The sequence below is a fragment of the Toxotes jaculatrix genome, chromosome 6 (assembly GCF_017976425.1).
Source record: "Toxotes jaculatrix isolate fToxJac2 chromosome 6, fToxJac2.pri, whole genome shotgun sequence".
Classification (NCBI taxonomy): Eukaryota; Metazoa; Chordata; class Actinopteri; family Toxotidae; genus Toxotes; species Toxotes jaculatrix.
Window position 1 is genome coordinate 9,714,670 of NC_054399.1, and position 19,706 is coordinate 9,734,375.

General features: G+C 42.5%; 1 protein-coding gene across 2 annotated transcripts in view; it reads left to right on the forward strand.

The window, feature by feature from the left end:
* elavl4 (ELAV like neuron-specific RNA binding protein 4) overlaps positions 1-19,706 on the forward strand; it is a 71,106-nt gene that overhangs the window by 15,209 nt on the left and 36,191 nt on the right. Inside the window, exons 3-4 of one of the 2 annotated variants that reach the window (XM_041040232.1) lie at positions 13,963-14,049; positions 18,171-18,417. In XM_041040232.1, coding sequence (XP_040896166.1) covers positions 13,963-14,049; positions 18,171-18,417 — 334 coding nt within the window. Of the gene's footprint in view, positions 1-13,410; positions 13,420-13,962; positions 14,050-18,170; positions 18,418-19,706 lie in introns of those variants that run through there. The other variant, XM_041040233.1, reaches the window with a different exon arrangement.

Below are 19,706 nucleotides of genomic sequence, written 5' to 3' on the forward strand. Positions count from 1 at the left end.
TTTATTTTGATGGAACCACATATCGTACTGCAGCAAGCAGACAGGTATCGCCGTACTGATTTGTTTTGCCTACATCGTACATCCTGACAGCCGCTTTCTGAGGAACACTACTACAACAATACTACAAATAAGTAATTTAAAAAGAGTTAACTATTCTCGCCTTCATGGCTACACCTGTATGGGCAGGTGTGCATGCGTTCGTTCTGATTTTACATTTAAAACTCAACAAATGTAAATTATGAACTATCAGACACTTTATTTGTAGTAAAATTCTGCTTGTCTGTGCTTTATTTTGAAACGATGCATTGAGGCATATTCGGAGGAAAAAAAACCCCGAAATAATCTACAATTCCACTAAGACCTCAGTCATTCTTTTGTAAGACAAAAACTGTTGGATAGTCCCTAATGTGTGTGTAAAAGTGTGTGTGTTTGTGTTTAAGGGAGAGAGACAAGGGGTAAGGGAGAATGCATTTGTCTCTATACACAGTCATGTAAATGTACAGGGGATTTTAACATGCACCCAGTAATAGCTAATTTATATACACAGTGCTGCGCAGGCATCCTATTACCATAGTGCCTGAGGCTGCAATCACTCTCCAAGAGCTCCGCTCCGCGCTGCTCTGCCCGGCTCACACAAGCACAGACCTCAGCAGCGATTGATTGCTTTGCTGGGATTCGGAAAGCCTTTTCTCTGCCAAACCAGGCTGAGGCTGGCGTGTGCCGACGAGGGCTCAGAGCCAGCCAGAGAGCGAAGGTGTTAACACGGAGGGAGGGGGAGGTGAGGCCAAGGGCTGACAGGCAAGCCAGGAAGCCAATCACAGACTCTAAAAGAGAGGCGGGGGGGGCAAGAATGAGGGCTGGGTGTGGGGGGGATGGGCGGGCTCTGACCTTCCAGCTGAGCAGGCGACTGGGCGGGTGGCTGTGGGTGGGAGAGAGGGAGGGGAGGGAAGCTTGCTGCAGCCCAGCACTCTCATCCAGGCTCACCATTCTCCTCTCAGCATCTGTGGAAGAAGGCGATGCTTGCTCCTTGCGCCTCTAGCACGCTGCTCTCTGCTCGTTGCTAAGACTCAGGCAGGAACAGGAAGAGAGGCAGAGTGAAAAGGAGAGAGAAAAATAAGGAGACAGTGTCAGAGGAGACTAAGATAGGAAGAGCAAAAAGAGAGAGTAGGGAATTTTCTTTGCTGAGGCGTTGCTGTAGCTGTTTTGTGAGGAGAGAGAGAGAGAGAGCGTGAGACAACGGCCGGCGTCTCCCAAATGGAGTGGAATGGGTTTAAGATGGTAAGGAAGAAGCTCACAGGCAGCCTGCCACTATACTACACCGTACATGGTTAACCATCGTTTCGTTGTGGGCAGCCTGCAGTGGCTAGAGCAGCATGTGGTTGTAGATATACTATCACCTACAGTCAGTATGTGTTATATTCTCTTAGCACAGGCAATGCAGTGATACTGTTGAACTATGTGTTGTGCAGAATGTTAAGTTTTTTCATACAGAAGATAGATACAGCAGGGGGTCTGTGGGCAGGTTGAGAAATAGAGGGAGACAGATGGAGGGACGGAGCCAGTTATACTAAAAGGAGAGGTGTGGAGGCAGGAGTAGAGGTAAGGAAAGACGGGGAGAGGAACGGAAAGAGAGGGAAGGGTTAAATCAGGGAACAGCACCCATTTTATGTTCACGCTAGGGCTGGAGGTGTCCCCCCCTTTTCTTGCCTTTGCACCACTCTGAAATATTTACCTGCGTATAGTACCGCAGCAGAGGTGGAATGCACATTATTTATGCTGAATGCACTGTAAGGTGGTAGGGAAACTGGACTTTTGTGGATTTGATATTCATATATGCAAAGTAGTCCTTGTTAATTATGTGAGTAGACATGTTATCCGTCATGCGGCTTGTGCACACAGTGGGAGTGTGTGTTGTCCATGTGTTGTGCCAGAGCTGGATAAAGAGGGAGTAGGTGTGTTGGAGTTCAGCGCATGCCTGGATTACAATATACTGTAACACTGTAGTTCATTCTCTAAGTTTTAAGCCCATTGCTGTTGTGTGTGTGTGTGTGTGTGTGTGTGTGTGTGTGTGTGTGTGTGTGTGTGTGTGTGTGTGTGTGTGTGTGTGTGTGTGTGTGTGTGTGTGTGTATGCCTGTCTGTGCTTAATTATGTGTTTGGCTGTGTGAATGTTTGGGTTGGCATGGGAAAAATCACTATACGCTGTGTATTCTGCTTTACTCCGCTTCCTTATTTCCATTTCCATTTCATCCATCCATCACATCCAAGTGACAGTGAGAGGTTGACTAACAAAACTAGCAACCATTTTTTTCCCTGTTGCTGAGACTGTTAAACAGTTTTATTTCATTGCTCATAATGCGTCACCATTCTGACTACAGAGCCAATACCAATATTTTGCATTCTTGGTGCATTCATCTGTTTTCAAAATGGTTCTCTTAAGTTCTACAAAGTGAACTTACTCACTTTTGTATTTGCATGAAGAACAGTGGAGGCGTTATTCATTTGTCGGCAAGTAAATGTTTGATTGTTTGCATGCTGGCTTCTTTCCATTGGATGCAATCAAAATTCTAATTGAAATGAAGGCGACTCCCCTGTTTTGTGACGCGGCTAGGAGGCGCTAGCTGGTACGCTGTCTCCCTGGACAGCCAGGACTAGCAGCCCAGTGTGTAGCATACATGGTGGGGCCTAGCAGTAACACTGCTGGCGATGTGAGACGACAGGAGTCAACGCAGAGAAAGAATATATGTTGTAATATTATTACGCACAGAGGTCCAAAGGAGAATTAAAGGGAACAGTGAGAAAGGGAGTGAAATGTGTTGGGAGTGAAATGAGTGATGAGTGAAATGTTCATCTCTATAAGATATGTGTGTGCACCTTGAAGCCTCCTGATGGGAGTCAGTGGGGGACCAGGACTAGACACAGGCCATCGTTTCACGCACATACACACTCACACACAAACATGCAGTGGCTCTATTACCCTCAGGCAGAACACCATGAGCTCCAAGGTTACACATCAATGCTAATAGGGTGGGGTGTGTGAGGAATTTATTAGCTACAGCACACCGACCGAATGTGTGCTTAGTGATTTAAATGTAGCTGAAGATCAGAGAAACTTAAGATAGGGTGAGGTGCTTGGGTATGCAGTTCTGAGGTGATTATAGGTTTGAGGAACAGTGACGATGATTCACAGACATCATGTAAGAAATGATAGATGATGAGCCAACAATTAAAAAAGTTGAAGTAACAAGACAATAAAGGAATAATGCTTCACCAGTTCAATTGCGTGATCGCCTGCAGTGTGTTTTATATATCTGTTTTCAGTTCTCTGCCTGAGTGTATATATCACAGGAACAAATGACGTGTGTCCAGATGCAGAGTGACATGGTTAACTACAGCCTGATTACACACTAAGCAAATGGATAGAGCGAGAAATAGAGGGAAGGAGAAGTGGTTCAGGCAGCGAAATCATTACCTCTTAATCTTCTTTTCTATGTTCCTATGCTCAAACATTAGCTCTCTAGGATTTACTGTCGATGGGTGTGCCGCATTATATATGGAGATAGATATACCTCTAATTGTTTTGCACGGTGCTTGTGGAACTATCAGACAATTGTTAGCATGATAGAGGAATTAAAGCTTAACATAGCACAACCACTACGTTCATAGATATTTTGTATTTACAGATAGTAATATACACTGAGTTGGCATTTTATTAGAAAGATGTAGCTAAAACCAATGCAGTCTCTTACAACACTCCTGCGATAAATCCTACCTTCATGAAAGTTGTAATGTTCAGTTTTTAATGAAACTGTGTTTTAGAAAGGTGTTGATTCAACTGAGTGACAATTTTAGAGAATGTAGTCTGTGGTGCTATTGAGGTGTTTAACACCTCTCGAGAACAGTCTCAACAGAAACTGAACATTATAACCATCCTGAAGGTAGAATTTATTGCAGGACTGCGGTATTACATTGCATTAATTTTAGCTAGGTGTACCCACTGAACTGCCAACTGAATGTATATAAAAAAAAACCTTTAGAAATATACTTTTTCTTTTTTCCCCTTATTTCTAGCAAACTTCTATCTTGTAACATGTCATTGTTTTGAAATAAATTGCTCAAACCACAGCATCCTTTGAACATTTGAGACTGCTTGTGATAAACTAGCAGCTAACAAACGGAGGCAGACCACCCAGACCAGTGCTCTGCTGAGATATCCATCACAGAATAACATTTTTGCAGCCTGTTTTTACTTCCTTTAAAGTGGCAATAGACATTTTTTGCTGTAACTTATCATTATGAAGTAAATGTTGATTTGCACAATGTAATGGCTGTAGAATAATGACACCATCTGTGTTTAGATTGGGTCCCTATAAACCTTGCTTTCGCCATGCAATCGTTTTTGCTACTGGATACGAAATCTCCCGGGCAAATGAATACTCGATTTACAGCACAAAGAAAGTGTGTCTACCACTTCTCAACCAACACAGAAGTTGTCTATTGCCACTTTAAGCCGTTCTCCTGGGCCCAGTGTGCTTATTTGCTTGTAGAAAGAATTGTCAAAATGGTACATGGCCAAATGGATAGTTCACAATTGTTTTACTGAGCATCATGAAAACATACATTTAGATGGAATTTAATTATGCATGTTATTGGTGTAACTTGTTGGTTATGCATTGTTTCTCAGCATGTCTGATATTAACTTTCATGAAGTACACTTTGGAGAAGAACGAAAGGTAAACACTAGTAAAGCAGAGGGCCTTTAGCAATCTTGTGCTTTGTGTTAAGAGTGCATAGTAACAGTTCCAATGCTATTACTGTTATTGATTCAGTTTTTCACAAGAAGAGATTATACAGCAGTTCATCAGTAATCAGCTACAGAGAGAATAATATCAAATGGTCACATTGTGTGTTTGTGTTCGTATATTTGTAGTATAGTTTGTGCATGCCCCCTCTCTAGCTTAAGGTAAATGACCAGCCCCAGTCAGGTGTGTACAAAAAGATCACAGCCGCATTAACATTAAAACTAGTTTGTAAATTAAAAAAATGTTACACCTGTGAAAGTACATTGGTAAAATACCTTCTTAAGAAAATGCAATACAAATGTATATACTCTTTGATATGATTATATACACTGAATCCTAATGTGAGACACTCCATCTATAATTGAAACACTGTGGTCGACTGGTGCTTAAAAATATATCTGTTATTACAAGTAAAGATCAAGTAAAGAATCTTTACAATGTAAAGATTTGATTTGAGTGTGACATGACACGAATGAGATACACAGCTGAAGAGAAGAAATTCATTTCTTTTTGCTCTTACACTTGAGGTAGTAGGTTTTGCCATTTCTCCGGTATATTTTGTATGAGCACATTTTGTCTGTCAGTATTTTGGTAGTACAGTGCCTGTATAAATATCACAAAATATTTTATTGTCTTTAAATGTCTTTTCCACTTTCCTTTAAACAAAAGCTGGATGGAAACAGTTAATGAGCCAAAAGCCTGTTTGAATAAGAAGCTGCTGTAACAATCTCTGTCCCAATTAGCACGCTTTGGTTTTTAAATATTCCTTTTGTGTGAAGCCTAAACACACATGAAGACTCACAAAACGGTCACGTTGAAAATTTAATAGGCTTCCACAGCGATTTCCTTCATTTATTTAAAATGTTTTTTTTTCTCTCTTTTTAAAAAGCTAGAAATCTGAGAGGCATGGCAAGGCATTCTGCTGTGAGGGGAGCAGCATTCACAAATACTAGACCTAATTCCTTTGGCAGCAGCTCAAACTGCTACAGACAGACACATAATCAGCTGGGGAGTGTTAGTGCCTCAGCCCACTAGCAAACACAGGACCGAGCCCTTGTTGTGCATCGCTGCTTTTCAGAATAAATATCCCGATGGAAAATACAGTGGGAGGAAAGAGGTATTCATGTGTATATAGCTCTTTGTTCAGTCAAAGATAGAGAAGGAGAGAGGAACACTGGCTTTCTTAGCTACTTTACCACTCATTCTTTCTCTCTCTCTCGTTCTCTCTCTCTCTCTCTCTCTCTCTCAGTCTCTCTCTCTCTCTTCCTTCCTCCCTCTCTTTCTCTCATCCACCACTGTACCCTGTGTGTTTTGGTATTCATACAGATGTTTGGATTTGAGTGGCAGTTTCTCCTGAGACTGTGCACTAGCGGCTGACTCGTCTCATCTGCATTTTGCATCCCAGGAAAAAAGAGAACAGAAAGGAAAGCATCAGCAGGCAGACAGGCTGTGTGTGTGTGTGTGTGTGTGTGTGTGTGTGTGTGTGTGTGTGTGTGTGTGTGTGTGTGTGTGTGTGTGTGTGTGTGTGTGTGTGTGTGTGTGTGTGCATGTTGCCTGTTGTTTGGCTTTGGCAGCTTGACTGGCCCCAGCACTGCTGCTGTGTGATGTTTAAAGGACGTTTCAAGGTCATGCTTTCGACGGGCCTCTGACATATTAAACATTTATATATTTCTGTAACCAGATGAATTATAGATTGAACATGCAACTGAACATGCTACAAAATGGCACCATTGTGCTTGGTAATAGACACTTTAGGGCCTACAGACACAGCCTCCCTCACGACATCCTTTAGCCTGCCTTAGCTCATCAATAGAAACAATAACAGAGGCAAAAAAGGCTGATCTTGCTCTGTGCTGTATACCAAGACACTGGAAAATCCCACAGCTCAGGAGAGGGGATATGGAAGGTCCATCTGCAAGTCAATTGCGGTCAGTGCCTCATAAAAATAAAGACCACTGTACATAAAGATCATAATGCTGAAGCTGACAGACTTCATCTAAAAAAGCTATCGCTTCGTAAAAGTCAGGCAAAAGAAAGGGGTAGGAAAAAAATGGGAACAGCAGAGAGAAAGATTTACACTATCTCATAGCGCACATCTATCGGCTCTCTGGCACACGCTGTCAAACTAAAACGCTGTTGTAGAATTTTTTATGGCAATCAGCCACTGTCTTCTATATGTTGCCTCCCTGGCACATGCTATAGTATATGTGCAGAGATAGTCTCCTGTGGGCATTTTCAATTACCCTGCACTGTACGGCGGTAGGGGGGATTAATCTTCTTGTTTGAATGCACGCCACACTTAATGGTTTAGCTGGTGTGCCACGGGCCTCGTCTGTTAGCCACGCTGGTATACGTTTAGGCTTTTGTGTCTCACACTTCTCTCCTCCTGCTGCAGTAGGAGCCATTTCTGATTGCAGCACTCTCACATCAAGTTACACTGAGATTAGATTTTCACAGAAGATTGGCTCACTATAAATTCTCAAGTCAAACTCCAAATTGATTGTGTAATGGCTAGTACAAAGCAACTTTATAGTGTTTGGAAAGTAATAGAATTAGTTTAGTTGTTGGAATGACTGCAAGTTAAAAAAAAAAAAAAGGTTTCCAAGCACAAAGAAATCTGGTTTACATAATGATTAACGTAGCTAACTATTCAAATGACCCCTGGCTTATGACTATAGCAAGGACCAAAAAGGATACCCATCGTATGAGAAAAGAAATGAAATAATTTGATATTTGATCACGTCACTCAGCATAGGAAGAAGGTTGTCAAGAGATTTCCTAGAGGAAGGATAGAAAGTTTCAGCTTGTCTCTCTATCAGCGATGTAGTAGCTCTTCTACATCTACATGTAGTTTCGAGTTATTCATTGCCTCCATCAAACTGTTTACTCATTAAGACAGATGACGGACGGCTGTCCTTTTCCCTTGCAGCTATTTGATTATATGAGCTCCGGTTCAGAGCTGAATCAATAACCAGATTAGCTAGGCACACACATACACACACACACACACACACACACACACACACACACACACACACACACACACACACATACACACACACACACCAACATACACTCAGACACACCCTCACACAGTACCCAAGGCTGTGGAATGAATTCTTGAGTACAACGGTCGGTTGGTGTCTGTGTGATTTAGCTCTGTGCCTTTGCTGCAAGGCAGACACAGACACACACACATACACACAGGCAGGCTGTGTCTGAGATGCAGCTGATGGGGGAAACAGTGATTAGATTAGGAAGAGCTCTGCCTCTGCTTAGCAGCCAGGCCAGTATTCCTCTCTCTCTCCCTTGTTCTCTGTGTAAGTGCTGTGCTGTAGGTTTTGTTCTTATCGTGCACCTCCAGGCTGTTTATAGCTTTTTAAATACCTGCTCAACAAAGACAATATTACCACTTCCAGCCTCAAACTAGTTTTAATCAGAACTCCCACTGTGAATTTACTGAAAATTAGGTTCAGTCAGAGGAGTTTACAAGTTTCTTATTCTGCTGCTTTCCCCTTTTGGGAAGGTTGCTTTAGCCAGTTATCTTGTTCGTCAAGGCCTTTTTTATACATACAGCAAGCATGACTGGAGGCGTGAGCAAGTGAGGAGCATGCAGTTGTTTATAGTTGGTTGCAATAGCATGGCCCTGCTGAATTGCTTATTTCTGACCTAATACATGCAGGTGGGAACAGGAATAGTGTATAGTTGAGTAGCTGAGTTGAGTGAATCTGTGCATTTGTGCATGTTTGGATGTGTTTATGTATGTGCTTGTGTATTTTAGTGTATTTTGCTAAAGATAGGAGCCAGCATCACTAAAATTGCCGGTTGCCTGCACAGGTGCATGGCCGCATTCACCTGCCAGCTACTTGTGGAGGTGGTGTCCTCGCTCATGACACATGGTGCTGACTCAGATGGATCAGCCTGCCTGCTCTCCTTGCCTCACTGTCTGTTTCTGCATCCTCTATCCTTCTGTCCCTACCCAGCTAAAAGCTACTTCAGCTCGACACGGAAATGAGCACCGCACGGAAACACAAGCTATTCTCTAAAATGCAATCCAAAGTAGTGCAGGTTTTTGTCATCACAATGCTTTTGTTTCGTTGCAGTGTCACTTGTATTTATTCTGAGAACAGTCACAGTGAGTAAATGTAACCAGGTTAGATCTTAACATAGTCGTGGCAATCGTGATATTTGTGTTATGAAAAAGGGAACAGAGAGAGAGAGAGAGAGGAAAAAAAGGGTCCTATTGGGAAGCATCAACCTTTTATGTCATGTTAAATGACAGGCGTGATGTAGGCCTACTGTAGGCTGACAGTGTTCCTCCTGTCTCTCCTGCTTTGTTTTAACTCACTTCTTAATGTCTTTTGTCTTTACCACCCACAGAAACACGGCTAATACTTGAATAGGTCCTACATGCTAGATAGATATCATCTCCGCTAAAACCTTTAACCACATTAATGACATTTAATTAAGGATGGGATTCCATGTAGGGGATGAGATGATGATTTAGCCTCTTTAATCCACCAGAATGTCCTAGCTAAGGGCCTCAACAGTGATCAGTCCCATCCATCACACCCAGGGATTACAGCAGGACAGACAGCGATGCACAGCAGAGACATCTTGCTGATTTGACTGAGCTGGAAGCTGAGGTGCTGGCTGCAGCATCTAGAACTGGAACAAGGGCTGGCAAGCTGTTGATGTGGATTTGATGCTGTTCAAGGGAAGACTGCTGTTGGGATGATGGCACTGCGTTGATTTGCAGCGGAGGATTGAATAGAGAAATAGGGGTCAGGGGCGTCAATCAAGGGACTGTTCCTGGCACAGGAGTGAAACTAGGGGAACTGTGATGAGGACCTGAGAGGCCAGGATAGGGCTGGGGCTGAGGGACAGGGACTTGGGCTGACAGGCAAGGCCAGGCCTTCAATTCCAAGGCCCAGTCCCCGTGCTCCAGGCTTCAGCCAAACAGCTAGGCAGGTGTCCAGCTGATCTCACACCCCCACAAGGGAGGAACTGCAGAGCACCAGTCACTAGAGCTGCACAAATTGAAGTGTCATCTCCAGAGTCAAGATGCTCACCAATTTTCTGCATGCGTTGGTGCAGAGTTGGGATTCAGCCAGTGGACAAATGGCTTCAGTTCCGCCTACAGTTTGGCTGAGCAAAGGAGACTGTGGTGTGTGTGTGTGTCTGTCTGTGTGTATTTTGTCTGTGTGCGTGAGAGAGAATGTGACTATCTTTTGTGTGGAGCACTGCAGGTCTTCAGTGTCATTGTCCTCGAATGATGCAGCCATGCAGGGTGTAGTTTTAAAGAAAAGTTTTTCGATAAAAATAATTAAACTGCATTTCATCACTTCAGTTATGTTTGTGTAAAATGCAAAATGTGGCCAAAGCTTTGTTGTGCTGCACTCCTTAGCCTTCAGAAACAAGCGCAACTAAACAATACATTATATATATAACATTTTACAATAAGAACAAACTCATCCTACAAATGTCTCTGAAATATAAATCGTGATATGATTACATAGATCATATCTGATGTACCCCTCAGCAATTGGCTGTATCCTGTCATCTTCCAACCTCTGACCTCACACAAATATATTCCGATTACCCAAGGGCCGTGAGGAAGCGTGTGGGAAAGCTGCATCGATCTCAGTGAACACTGAAACATCACAAAAGAGAAAGAAGAGAGGGGGAAAAAAGTCGAGTCAAAGTTAAATGAAAAATTGCTTACATACACATCTTGCGCTGTCTGCAACATTTATAATTCCGAGTCACACAGAGAGAAAAGAGGAGGAGGATAGAAGAAGAGAAGAATCCATTTGGTAAAGTAGATGCAGATCGATGAGACTGGAGGCAGGCAGGCCAGAGTGCAACAGAGGAGGGGCGCGTGTGTGTGTATATATGCTGGGGAGTATCTGTGATGTGTTTGTGTGTGTGTATGTGTATGTGTGTGTGTGCTTGCGTGCATGAAGCGTCCCAGATTACTTTCCCTGATTGATCCGGCCCAGCATCCGTCTGACCTGCAGGACATTTCAGAGCTCGGAAGATGCTGGTGGAGGTGGAGAAATGGTGAGAGAGAGACGGCCAGGAATAAAGGGAGAGGAGAGAGAAAAATAAAAATCAATAGCACAGAGAGCATTACAGGGAACTTGACTGGCCGAGAAGCCGAGATAGTAAAGTCGTATTAATCTCTTTGTGTCTCAGTCAGTTTGATAGGAGCTCCAATTCAGTATCACTTTGGGGGACTAAGGGGAAGTTTTAGTCAGAGTTAAATAGTATTTGGTGTGGCCACTTTGTGGCAGAAAGAAGGGGACATATGGAGCAAATTGTCAGTACTAAAGTATGTGCATCTGACAGTAAATTAGAATTAGGTAATGTTTTCTGTCACATAATTTTATGTTACTGTATTTTCTCATTTTAACAAGCCAAAGAGTGTTTAAAAAAATTAAAATCAGATGCATAATGCATAAGGAAATAAACAAATAATTTCTGAAGCAAGATGGTGAGGCGAAGTCTCACAAGTCAGATGGTTGCATGCTGGCTCCATTTTGTAGCTGCCAGGCAGCATGTCTATCAGTGAAGAGATCCTGCAGCATACTGTCTACTCTGCAGTCTCTTCAGCCTCCATCTATCCTGGCCAAGTCAGGGTAAATTGATTGTCTAAGCTCTGTAAGAGAAGGGGGAGGAAAGCCTGCAAGAGGACAGCAATATAAAGTGGTGGTTTTATGGTGTAAAAGCAGCAGAGAAGTGACGAAGGTGAAAAGGACAGTAAAGGAAGACAAAAATTCAATGGTCATCTAAATTTTAGCTCATACCGTTAGTGTTGGATGTGAAGAAGGAGAGGAAGATAATCTTTGTGCACACTATGGAAGAATGCCTCATAAAATAGAATCATATACAGTAAATCTAAAAGAAAGCTGTCTCTGCCTTTGGTATTTTCAGCTGTTAGAGGAAAACAAATGTATACTCCCATCCCTTGCTGTAGGCGGATAAGGCTTGTCCTGTTTGACTGCAGTACCCAGACACCACTGGCTAGGAGCCCAAGGAGACAGGAAGCACTTTTGTGGCATCAAATATTAATGGTGTTATAGAGTGTATTGATTATATAATAAGTTTTCCCAGCATCTGAGCACTGACTGAAATGTATTCCCTGAATAATTGAAAATGTATCCATGAGCGGTTTTTCATCTCAATGGTTGGCGAATGTAATTGCATTGCACCCTTATTCCAATGTTATTTGAGATTTTATCGGAAGACGCACATGTGTGTGTTCATGTGATAAAAGCAAGGACAGCGAGAATATGAAGAAAGATGAAATTGTGTGTGCGTGTGTGTGTTGCGCCTGAGACTGTTTGTTTTATTGAATGGTTGAGCATTGAATATTGAGCACTCAGTAGTGTTTTGAAAATGGGATGCAGAGACTTAAGTGCACTTCTAAGAAATGTAATATTCCTTTTGCCGACATTATGCTCCCTTGCACTATACGTTAGCTGCTGAAATTTGTTGAAATGGAGACTCATATACATCTGCTTGCTGCTTCTTACATTTCTATCACCACATTTGTACATGCTACGATAACACTGCCCTGTCTGCTTGCTGCGGCACACCATCCACTTCAGCACTGACACAGTATGTAAAATGATGGCTTTGCAGGATGGGTGAAAAATGCTTTTGATGTTTCACCTCTGCCTAACATTTCCTTTTTTCAGGGTAGCTTTTCAACGTTACGCTTAATGAATGAGAAAAGTCATTCTAACATGCAGGCCATACAGTATATTGTCCACTACCCTCTTGATGAGCTGAATCTTGGTTCACTATACTGTATGGTGGCTACAAATTGTAACTAGCGTGGGCACCTGAGCCATGGGGGTGTAGTTATCCCTGGCACTGTCCACTCCTGGCTTTTTCCAGATGGTTATAAATACACCTCACTAGCTTTGGCACACTTAGGTAGAGGTAACACCGCTAAAAACTTGAAAATGTTAACATGCAGTAGTTTTTGAATTTACACAAAAACCTAATATGCTTCCCAGCAATTTGTCCCAGTCAGATAGAGAATAGAAAGTGTTTTTATATTTTCTACTGCCATTATTCAACAGTAACCCTTTGGTCTACACCAGACTAAAACAAAGGTGGCTCTCAACTTGATATTTCTATATGATCATCCCAAAAATATTCACCATTACCTATCAGTGAGTACAAACAATATTCCTTGTCCTCTTTTCTAACCTGACCTCTCTGCCCCACTGTATCTTCTTTTTCCCTTTCAAGCTGACAGTTCAGTCTCATTTAGACCTCCATTATGCATTCCTGCCTAAGTTTACAAGACACATTGACAACAGAACATGTACAGACTCTCGCTCTCCTCCCCCACTTCTGTCTCCCTTTCTTTGAAGTATTGGAAGTGTCTTCCCCATTACTCAGCCCTTGCCTTTTCTTCCTCCTCCCATCTGATCCCTCACTCCCTCTCTTCATCTCTCTGAAGGAGTAAATGAAGGCAGAGGTCATCCCTCCTCTCTTCCTCCTCTCTTGCTAAATTGGCTGCATGTAGCATCCATAGATAGCTGCAGGCATTTAAGCCCCCTGCTCTGGAGAGCTAGTGAACAGACTTCCTGCTCATTTGTGGCATTTCTGTCTCTTAAACCACAGGCTTGTTTACCCACAGAGAGCAAGAGGGAAACCCTCATTATAAACTCTGCCAAGGTCATTGCAGTCACCACACCAATCTGCTGCCTTCAACACACATGCACTTTTATTCAGTCTGCCATGAAGGTGTTCAGATATTAAAAAAGACTGAAAAAATAATATCTTTAACCTAATTTCTATCTTACCCTTTTGATGAAGAAATATCCCAACAATCTGAGCCACACAGTTTTCCAAATCTTAATCACCACCCCAATTTATTCTTCCCCACTGACAAACCGCTCATCTCAACCAGCCAGAATTTCCAAAAACAAAAACTCCTGAGCCACCTGTCTTTGTTTTAGTTTGACTGGTGGAATGACTATAAAGGTGTAACTGTATTTTTCTAGTGAGCCGCCATTTTCCCCAACACCCCCAACTCCCCCTCCACTCCCTAAATCCCACTACAACCCTAACCTTGCAAAGTGAGTGTATGATGTTGACGGTGGGCTGTGCGTCCCTCCCTCCCTGTGCTCCGCTCCATAGGGGTCGACAGAGACACAGTGGCGTCAGGCAGAGCTCCCACAGCTCCAGGGCTGGGCAGAGAAGGGATTGCTGACACAGCCAAAGATGGTAAGGAGACTACTGCTGCCAAATGGATGGCCCAGCCATTTTACACACCCATGAAGTAATATGATCTGATATTGTACTGTGTTTATATAAATAAGCTCTGGTGGTGATGCTGCTGACTGAGACAGTTGGAACTGGAGCAGAGATTCATGGTTGGGGCAATAGACGGAGGACGGGGCGGAGGACTGGGGTTGCAAGGGTAGAGGAATCTGTGCAGGGATGAGTGAAAAGCCATTATTCAGCTGCTGACATGTTTAACCTTTGTATATGTCTGTGGAAGCCAATACATAATGTTGCACTCTCCTGTCTAGTATTTTCTCAGTTTATATGCGCATATTGACGTTTTAGTAGTTAAAACACATCCGTTATAAATCAGTTGTGGTGTTTAGCCTTCATTAATACATGCAAAGCTGCAGCCATGGGCATTTCTAATTGATCTCTACCTTCCTCCAGACACATCGAGACTTTACTTGAGTTTCTCACTGCTATCCTGGTTCTAATTTCTCTTTCTCTCCCATACTGAGCATTCAAACACCCTCTAAAATTTTCAGAGTAATAGGTCCCTCCCATGCACTTTGCTTTATAGCAGCTGTAGCTTCAGCACTGTTTGAGTCAAGCTGAATCGATTCATCATTCTTAAGATGCCGGTTTTGACCTCAGGGCATCTTTCAACTTATAACAGCAAACATTTATTCTAAATTCAATCGCTTGCCCTCTCACACATTTGTATCATATATTTCCAACAACTGCACACTGTCTACGTGTATTACTTTTAGTTAGAAGCCCAGTGCTGGCTCTGTGTCCTACACAAGTAGCATTTTAACTTGTGAGTAAAAGAGGCTGCATCTTGAGGCTGACAGCCTGAGAGAGCTGTGTGTTGTACCCAGTCAGCAGGACATGCAGCGAGTTCTGTCCACAGCACCAGGCTCCACAGTGGGAGAGCAGGGGACAGCTAGAGTGTTCGCAACCAACATGAAGTGGACTGCTGAGCAGCTCAAGTGCTGGTGGGCAGGGACAAGGAGAGGAATATAATTGGCCACTGGGACTCGGCAGGTCCCTGTTAATTAGAGGCAGCCATTTTGGTGTAAAAACTCCTCAGAAAACGTCCCATGGAGTTGAAAGTCTTTCTGACAGAATGGAGCCCAGCAGGGAATGTAAACAGATTTAATAAGGCCCTCTCCAATCAACTCTGTTATGGCTAGATACTATTCTCTCGTTCCACTCTGCTCTCTCTCTCTCTTTCTCTCTCTGCCCCTCTGTCTTTCTTGGTTTGTCTCTGTATCTATGTTGTGGTAGAGTGGTGAGTGATTAGGGAAGGATACTGTCAAAAGAACAATTTGCATGCAGCTCTCATCTTGAGAGCTTTCAGACATCTCCCTGTCTGTTTGTTTTCTGCTGTGGGATTGGACCATTGTTCTCTCTCTGTATGTGTGTGTGTGTATTTGAGTATGTGCTCTTCTTGCACTCACTACAGATGCCACAGAGTACGAATGCATGGAAGTGTGTGCGTGCATGTGTGTAAAATGAGAGGATTGAAGCAGATTCAGCAGTGACATTTTGTTGGTACTGCTCCTAAACACGTAGTTGGAGGAAAAGAAGAAGACAAAATAATAAGAAATACAGCCTTGTTTTAAAGGTCTTCCTGAAGCCAAAAAACATGGATGCTTCAACCCATGTAAGCCCCCTTTTTCCCATCCCATGACATGATTATAGTGATTTAGAGGTAAACTTAATCACCAATATAGTAATATAGTTTTTCTCCAAACAGTTGCACATTTATGTGTACTTGAAATGAGTTGTGCTGAACCACACTGAGATCATGTACATATCAGTAATCTTGAAACATAAATAAACATAAATTTCTGTTCTGAATAAATAGCACATTTTTATTTTATTAAATAGTATCATATTGATGTTAGTATTAACATGTTGGTAGTGGTTGTTTGGTAACTAAAGAGTTATTTGTTTGCCCCCTGTTTCATTTATCACTACACGTAGGTAATAGATAAAAGTTAAAGTGATTAAAGCCAAAAAGTACACGCACTGTAAACGTCTAAAATGGTTTTGAAAACTATTTCTGGACAAACTGGGAAATTTTTAAATTCTGCTTTGAGATGTATTATTAGAACACAGGTCCAGTCATTTGAAAATCCAGAAATAGAGCGAAACACGACTCGTGTGCCGTTTCTCCTTTGCTAAAACCAGCCCTGCTTTCAAGTGCAGCCTGTCTGCGTGTACTTTAGAATAGTTAAAAATAGACCGAGAGCTGAATGGTTGAAGAGGGGAAAGGGAGAGATCTGAGTGATGACTTTAAAATTTTGATTGAATCAGATTAAAGTATATGCGCATCTTAATTTGGATTTCAGCATGTTGGGTCATTACAGAGCTTGTGCATCAGCATCATTGGAACTGCTCAAATGGGCACGGACATGGACAGGCAGTTTTTTTTCCTCAGGACTTTGCTGTAGTCTATCATGACTATTTATGCATGATCAGAAATACAACTGCTACTAACAGTAAGACAACACAATATTCAAATTGTGTTAAAATAAAGGGACCACAGGATCTAATATCAGTGCAAGGGAACACTGCAGGACATTAAAAACACAATAAACCACGTTAACGAACATTCTGTTAAGTCAGTTTACAGTCTCCTGTTCAGTCAAGCGTGAGTCAAGACAGAATGACGCTCTCTATGCCTTTTATTACAGTGCCTCCATCTTCTTTCTTGTGTTTTATCCTTCCACCATTTAGTGATTAGATTTAGTTGTCTACTGCCCCCCCCCCCCCCCCCCCCCCCCCCCCCCCCCCCCCGCACGCACACACACACGCAACAAGAGCCATTAATTTGATCAAACAAATGTTTTTTATGCAAATCTATGAATAATTTCACTTCGCACATTCCTTTTGTTGGAGAGTAATGCTCGCTCTGAATAAGCATTTGTATTAAATATGTATCAGAGTGCTCTGGTAGAGAAGCAAAGTGCAACCTATGTCCCCCCTCCTCCGACTTTTGACTCTCACTGGCTCTCACCTTTTGATTTTTGCTGTTTTCTCACACTTACACCAAGCTCACTGTTCCTTTTTGAACACACTGATCCTGAGATGCTCTGCAATACCAGATAAGAAAGCGAAAACTTCTCTCTGTCACAGCAGCAGCATCAGCATTCAGATAGCTAGCTGAAGGGCTGCCCCTGTTGCTGTCCCCAGAACTATCTAGAGACGCCTCTTACTGTCTTCATGAATATGTAGCTGTTTATCCTCTCTGTGTCTAGTGTTGTATTTCTCGGTGTTTATTGATGTGTGCAATCTGTTCACTATATGTTTAGTTTGTTATTCCATATTAGGGTTTAGAAATGTTTTGATTAAATGTTGAAGATATATGTCATCATGATATAAGATGTAATTTACACCTAGTTAATAATTTAGCAACTGCTCACAAGCCTTCCTTCATGGAACACTGGCATTCCTGAAAACTACTTTTCAGCTGTTGCAGCATGATCTATAAGTATTTACTCTGGTTTCAGTTAGAAAATCACAGCATTACTAATAAAATACCTGAAAAATCAAAGCAGTTCATCACAGATACAAAATCTTGTAAATCCAATACTGATGTGAAGCAGTCCTGCTCACTGATTTACAGCACTGCCCAAAAAGACCTGGCAACGACGCCGATGGCTGACAAACTTTTGTCATCTCTCACTCTTAATAGATATAGTTGTGTCACCCAAACCTACCTACATGTAAAAATGGAATGTGTAGAACTATTCCAGACAGATATATACATTCTACTGCCATATAGCAATAATTAATTAAGCAAATTAATTAAGCAAATGTATGTACAAAGCTCGTTTAAAATGTTTTCAATACATTTTTGCAGTATCTGGAAACAGGCTTTTAAAGGCCTTCCTCATCCAGAGTGTTGATCTGGCTTAATGCTTTTTAGAAAAGTACTTTTGGAAGAGTCTTGTATGCTTTGCTACATATTCAGCGTTCCAAATTTTTTAAGTGTAGTACAGAAGCTTTTGCTAATGAATTCTGTCTCCCTTCCTCTTCTTCCTCCCTGCCCTTTCTCTCCACGGTTCCTCTCCTTGCCTCTCCTCCTACTCTTTGCCCTGCTCCAGATTATCAGTAACATGGAAGCTCCAGTGACAAATGGCCCCAGTGGAGGAGGCACCACAGCCAACGGGCCGACCACCAACAGCCGCGGCTGCCCCTCGCCCATGCAGACTGGCCCGACAAACGACGACAGCAAGACCAACCTCATTGTCAACTACCTGCCCCAAAACATGACCCAGGAGGAATTCCGCAGCCTGTTCGGTAGCATCGGTGAGATCGAGTCCTGCAAGCTGGTTCGCGACAAGATCACAGGTGAAGAATGGAAACTGTTCATAAGTTGTAGCACAGTATTGCTGCCTGTGTTTCCCAAGACATACATTTTTTATGAACTAAGAAAATAGCCATTGTATAATTTGAGGTGTATCTAATCGGTCTTGAAAAGATATCATAAACTCAGAGTTTATTGGATTGTCTCAACCCATACAGGAGCATGTTTTTTACAAAAACATGAAAATCACCCACAGTGAAATCAGTAGTATAATGTGTGCTGATTTGGTAGTCCCCAAAAACAATTCCTCCAAAGGACTCAAGAAAGGGAAGCGCTGGAAGGGATTGAGATGCTTGCTTTCTATTCTCACAGTTTCAACTGGCTTGATCCCGGGACTTTAATACTGGACTTCCTTTTCACTACAGCATCCTGCTTGTGAAGCATAATACTCTGTCTACACACATAGTTACAAATTGTCAACAAACCACATGTAAAGATTGTTTGTAATCAAAATGTTAATTTATTTTGTGCCTTTGCTTGCCTGTCAGAATCTTTTAGTAAGAATAGGAAAACAGTTCAAAAGAGGCAGACAGATGAACCCGACAGCTTAGATGCCTGTTTACATACTGCTAAAAAAAATCAAAGGTAGGTGTAGATATAGCAGTCTGACCATATGCTGTGCGTTGAATGTAGCCACACAGGTAAAGAATTAAACATGACATGAATAGTTCACACGTGTTCACAGACCCTTGGTCGAGCATCACAAATTGAGTGATTGAGAGGAATCACTGCATGCGTTGTCTTCCACGGGGATAAATCCATCTCTTCCCCCTGTGTATGTTCAAGCGCTGCAACTCAGCAATGCAGCAAAGTGCCACATGTTCTCCAGAGGTGTTTAAATTAAGCAGCACTTCACTGTGCTAATCGTGGCTGTAATCTGGGCGTAGTGGCTGTGTGGGAGGCCATACAGCAGATGGATCAGGGGGGTGGGGTGGGGTGGGGGGGTTTGGGGTGGCGTAGCTCTGTGATAATGCTCCATAATGGCTTTCATTTTAGATCCTACTTACTGACACTCTTCTCCTGATAATCTCATTAAAGAGCACCAGGCAGGCAGGCAGTAGAGATCACCAAGCCATTCTCGGATAGCTGGCTGGCAAGCAAGACAAGGAGAGTGAACACACACATACACAGATATATAATCACAGAATTAGATTTCCTGTAATAGATTAAGCACAACTAAAAGGCCAATAGTGATGACTGTAAACCAGAGATGGCCACTGGCCCAGCTACTCCTGCCTCCTTCTGCTCTCTTGTTCTTTGAAGCATATTTCTG